At 54.2% G+C, this 5,124-nt stretch overlaps 1 protein-coding gene across 1 annotated transcript in view; it reads left to right on the top strand.

Moving 5' to 3' along the window:
* Positions 1-5,124, top strand: part of Clstn3 (calsyntenin 3) — a 25,663-nt gene that overhangs the window by 6,254 nt on the left and 14,285 nt on the right. Inside the window, exons 7-11 of the mRNA XM_010611702.3 lie at positions 27-314; positions 1,205-1,317; positions 3,510-3,672; positions 4,197-4,253; positions 4,956-5,113. Of these exons, the coding sequence (XP_010610004.1) occupies positions 27-314; positions 1,205-1,317; positions 3,510-3,672; positions 4,197-4,253; positions 4,956-5,113 (779 nt within the window). The remainder of the gene's footprint in view (positions 1-26; positions 315-1,204; positions 1,318-3,509; positions 3,673-4,196; positions 4,254-4,955; positions 5,114-5,124) is intronic.

Genomic DNA, 5,124 nt, shown 5'->3' with positions numbered 1-5,124 from the left:
CCCCCCCCCCCCCCCCGCCACAACAGGTGCGGCTCCTGGGGAGGTGGACCTGTTGCCCATGCCAGGCCCCAATGCCAATTGGACAGCAGGGCTCTCCGTGCACTACAGCCAGGACAGCAGCCTCATCTACTGGTTCAATGGCACCCAGGCTGTGCAGGTGCCCCTGGGAGGCACAGCTGGGCTGGGTGCTGGGCCCCAGGACAACCTCAGTGACCACTTTACCCTGTCCTTCTGGATGAAGCACGGTGCAACTCCCAACAAGAAGGAAGGCAAGAAGGAAGAGGAAACCATCGTGTGTAGCACAGTCCAGAATGGTGAGCCTTCTGCAGGGTGCAAATCTGAGAGTGGTCACTGGGCTTCTTGCTTGTATATGTCACTGTCCAGTAGACAGGTCACTTCCCCTCTCTTCAGTTGTGAATTGTCAGTGGAGCTTCCTTCCTTCCTTCCTTCTGCTTTGAAAGTCTTGCTAAGTTGCTCAGGATGACCAAAAACTTGCCACCCTCTTGGCTCAGCTTCCCAAATGCCTGGGATCACAGGCCAGCACCACTGCACCTGGCTTGGTGCTAGTTCTGATACTCCTTGGCTTTCTGTTATGCATCCCCAACTTGACATGTCGAAGTCCTGCTTTTGGTACAGTAGGACTCCTCTCCATCATTCTCTTTCTCATTGGCAGCTACCTGGTCAGTCCCCCTGCCTCCCACCATGAGGTGGCTGCCCCATCTCTGCTCCTCTGAAAGCCCCTCCATTGCATTGAGACATCACCAGCCCATCCTCTTCCTCTAAGGGCTAATTGCTCTCCCTCCAAGTACCCATCTTCCTTCAACCACAGTGCACATCCCTCCAGGGAGGACTCGGCCCTGACCTGCTCTTTTATTTCCAGCCACTCTTCTGATCTCATTTCTCTTGACCTGAAAAGGGTTGTCACTGTGATGTGCGTATGAACCAGAGGACTGGGCAGTACTGGGTGGAGCAGGCTGGCCAGTGTTTCCGGTTGGCCAGATAGAGCCCCAAGGAGCCCTAGTTGTCAGCTGGATGGGGGAGAGGGAGAGGGAGGGAGACAGAAAGGACACAAGAGGAGGAGATGAAAGTACAAGAGAAAGATGAAGAGAATCCCTGCTCTAGCCCGCTTGCTCCCTCATGCTATTTTGAGCTTATGCTTGCCTCAGGCCCATGCTCTGACCCTGTCCCTGTCCTGTCCCCTCAGAGGACGGCTTCTCTCACTACTCACTGACTGTCCATGGCTGCAGGATTGCTTTCCTCTACTGGCCTCTCCTGGAGAGCGCCCGGCCTGTCAAGTTCCTCTGGAAGCTGGAGCAGGTGAGCTGCTCAGGGTCCAGGGGGCCGGTGGGTGTGAGCCGCTGAGGCACAGGGTGTCCAGTATGTCTGTTCTGGTCCGCAGTATGCCCTCTGTCGCCTCCACTCCCAGTCCCGATCCCTGGGCTCCGGGCTCTTTCATTTTCTTCTTCCAGGGCATGGGCCCTTGGGAACAGACATGGGCAAGGAATTCCTGCCAACACCAAGCCCATCTGCCACCTCCCTTGTCCTATTTAATGTCCTTCTTACCTAGAATCCTAACCATTAGTGTCCCCAACTCTTAGAGTTGTAGCCAAGAAACCAGCAAGGCTGAGGTGCAGGGATGGGGTTGAAGGCTGCCAGGGAGCTCGCTGTAGAACTTTATAGACTGAAAAGTACTTTACACAGTGAGTCCCTGACTTATGAACAAGTCTGGTTCCTGGAGAACATTGGTAAGTCGGATTTGTTTGTAAGTCTGACTATGCCTTTGACACAGATATACAGTGTGAAGCATAAGAAATCCACACACACACATACACTGTATAGAAACTTTTTATAAACACGTGAGCTACTTTCACAATTTGTTCACATCTGCGGAATGTTCACAATGCAAGGTCTGTTCATCATATATATACTGGGGATTGAACTCGGGACCTTGTGGTTTTGAGGAAGGCAGTGGAACCACTGAGCTAAATCCCTTGGCCCCAGGAAACATATTTTAAAAAATGAAATAGGGTTGTGGGTGTAGTTCAGGGTTGAACATGAGCTTGGCCTGCCAAGGCCCTAGAGTCCACTCCCAGCACCAAATGAACAACCCGAATAGACAAAGTGGGAATGAACAAATGAAGGACTGGAGTCAGCCACAAGGAAGATAAGGAGAGAGGAGCTCATCTTAGATCTGATGCGCAGGCAAGGCCTGGAGGTGAAATTTCAGCTTCTTCCTAGAAGATAAGTAAGTGCCAGCTGACTGAGAAGAGTGGGAAGTGTCCAGGCAGGGAGAGCATCAGGTACAAAGGCCCTGAGGCAGAAAAGAAGGCCAGAGAGGCTAGGGTACATTGGACCCTAAAAGGCTGGAGATGGGGTAGGAGAGCTGTGCAGTGACTGGGCACACAGTGGACTTTGTCAGCTAAAGTTAGAGATGAAAAGCCTTTTTCTTTGAAGGGCTTAAAGCAGGGGTGTGAGCTGATCAGATTTGGATTTTGCCAGGATTCCACTGCTGGCCGTGGGAGGCCTATGTTGAAGAGACAGGAGTGGCAGTAAGCAGACAAAACTTGCAAGAGTGCTCAGGAAAGGGGCAGGGTCTCGGGGCTCTGGCTGTGGAGGTGGAGAGACCTGCACAGCCCATAGCTTTGAGTGTCCACAGCACCTACCAGTGGGTTGGATGAGGAGGGTGAGAAAAGGGGAACCAGTGTTGTCTCCCAGGCCAGCTGCGGATGGACGGTGCCATTCATCGGACTCTGGGGCAAACTGGAGGTGAGGGAGGGGCGCGGACTTCCGCCTCACACTCCTTAAACTTGCCATGCCTGCGGGATGTCTCAGGGGAAGCCCAGCATTCAGGGGCGAGTTCTGGGCTGCAGAAGGAGAGCTTGGAGTTGTCAGCATAAATATGGAATCTGAGGAATACAGAAGAGGCGAAGGGTAGAGGGCCGAGGTCTGAGCTTGGGGAAAGTTGATGAAGCCATTTCTCTGTGCCCTCCGTTTCCTGTTCCACCCCACCTTGGCCGACCCCGGGAGAACCTGCCAAGGGAAGGAATGTTTGGATCAGAGGTTCCTGCTGAGTAGAAACTGGGCCAGGGATTCCAGCACCAAACCTATGTCCATAAATATTTTTGGAGAAATTTTTTCACAACATAGTTTGAGGCTTATAGTGCTTTTGTTTTTTGAGATGGGGCCTTGCTATGTTGCCCAGGCTGGCCTCAAGCTGCTGGGCTCCAGCGATCCCTCTGCCTCACCCTTCCACATAGCTGGGATCACAGGCTTGTACACCACTGTGCCCAACTCTATGTCTGTAGTTTTGAAAGTTTACCTGACTAATGGAATTTTAGGTTGGTGGCCTAAGAGATTTTGGGCAAGAATGTCATTCCTTGATCTGGGTGTGGTAGAGCTGGAATACGAAGGGCTGTCCAGTCTCAGTCTGCTAGGAGATGGGGTCTGTGAGGTTGGGTCCCTGAAGAGGAAGTAACTGAGAATTTCTTGTCCTCATGCTGCTCCCCAAGGTCTGTGATGATGAGTGGCATCACTACGCCCTGAACCTCGAGTTCCCCACGGTCACACTCTATGCTGATGGCATCTCTTTCGACCCTGCCCTCATCCATGACAATGGCCTTATTCACCCACCCCGGAGGGAGCCGGAGCTCATGATAGGGGCCTGTTGGACTGGTAGGTTCCCTCCTCTCAGCGAGGAATGGAGGTTTCGGGTTGCCGAGGTCAGGGAGGCTGCTGAGGAACAAGGCAGCCTTTTCCCGCCCCCTGCTCATCCCTGCAGCGGGGTGGTCACTGAACCGTGCCCACTGAGGGACACCATGGCCTCCGTGTCCCTGCCCATCTCCTCTGACTTGGAGGGACTCCCTGCTCAGGCAGCCAGAGTCTCACTTCCTGTACCTTCAGGCAGTTTGTTCCAGCACAGTGCTGCTGACTTCCCCAGCCCACACCCTGCTGGGGGCCCTCCACCCTTCAGAGCACCATCAGCCTTCCCCTTCTAGCCATTTCCTTCATATTTTCCCCCCTGGAGTGCATGTGTGTATTATCTGGCCAGGCCCCTTGTTCCCTCTGCAGCATATTTGGGGAGTGTCTGTAACAGAGGCCTGGGAGTAGGGCTGGATCTCAGCTGAGTGGCTTCTGTCTTTCTTGTCCGTCTCTCCCCACCACCCTGAGATCACTGCCACTTTTTTTTCTGTCCCCAGAGGAGAAGAACAAAGAGAAGGAAAAGGGAGGAGACAACAGTACAGACACCACCCGAGGTACTCTGCGTGTAAACCCGGAGACCCCAGAGTTCTGGCCCTGATTTTCTGGTCTTTGCTCTTTCCCACCCAAACTGTCACCGGCCTCTCAAGTTCCTACTTCACAGGCCACCTGGGGGCAGAGCCTCGCAGAATTTCAGCCAGGCAGGGTCTGCCTGGAGCAGCAAGGCTGCGTGAACACAAAGTAGGAAAGGGCTCCTCTTGCTGGCTTTCCCCGAAGGAAGGAGGTGGCACCAGGCAGACATACTGGAGGGGAAGCTCTGGGCGTTGGCGAAGCTTACACACACCCGTCCTGGTCTCCTTGCATGTCACCGTGGGAACCCTCCTGCAGTCTCTCCTTGCCTTTGAGATTCTCCTCCCCTCCCCTCTTGTTTCTTCCTTTGCACTCTCCTGTGGTGTCTGTTTTTCAGCTTTCCTTTTGCCTGGCTTTACCCTCTCTTCTGCACCTGCCGTTTCTCTTGAAGTGCTGGGCTGGGACCCTCTTTCCCGGGCTGCAGCCCCAGCCCGCCCGGCCCCACCTCTTCCATCTGCAGCCTATCCCTCATCCCCACTTCTCTCTCGCATCTGATCTCTTTCCTTTCCAAGTTTCTCCTTATTTTATCAGCCTGCGCATCCTCTTTCCCCCTTTCTCAGGCCTCTCTTCTCCCCTCCTCCTCTCCTCCCCTTCTCACCGCCTGGCCTGCCCCTGTGTTCCTGCCCTAGGAGACCCCTTGCCGATCCACCACTACTTCCATGGCTACCTGGCTGGTTTCAGCGTGCGCTCAGGTCGCCTGGAGAGCCGCGAGGTCCTCGAGTGCCTCTATGCATGTCGGGAGGGGCTGGACTATAGGGATTTCGAGAGCCTGGGCAAAGGCATGAAGGTACAGACCCT

Source organism: Fukomys damarensis, unplaced genomic scaffold (assembly GCF_012274545.1).
Source record: "Fukomys damarensis isolate Sample0158 unplaced genomic scaffold, DMR_v1.0_HiC HiC_scaffold_19, whole genome shotgun sequence".
NCBI lineage: Eukaryota > Metazoa > Chordata > Mammalia > Rodentia > Bathyergidae > Fukomys > Fukomys damarensis.
The sequence above is the reverse complement of the archived record's forward strand: the minus strand, read 5'-3'. Positions and strand labels throughout refer to the sequence as shown.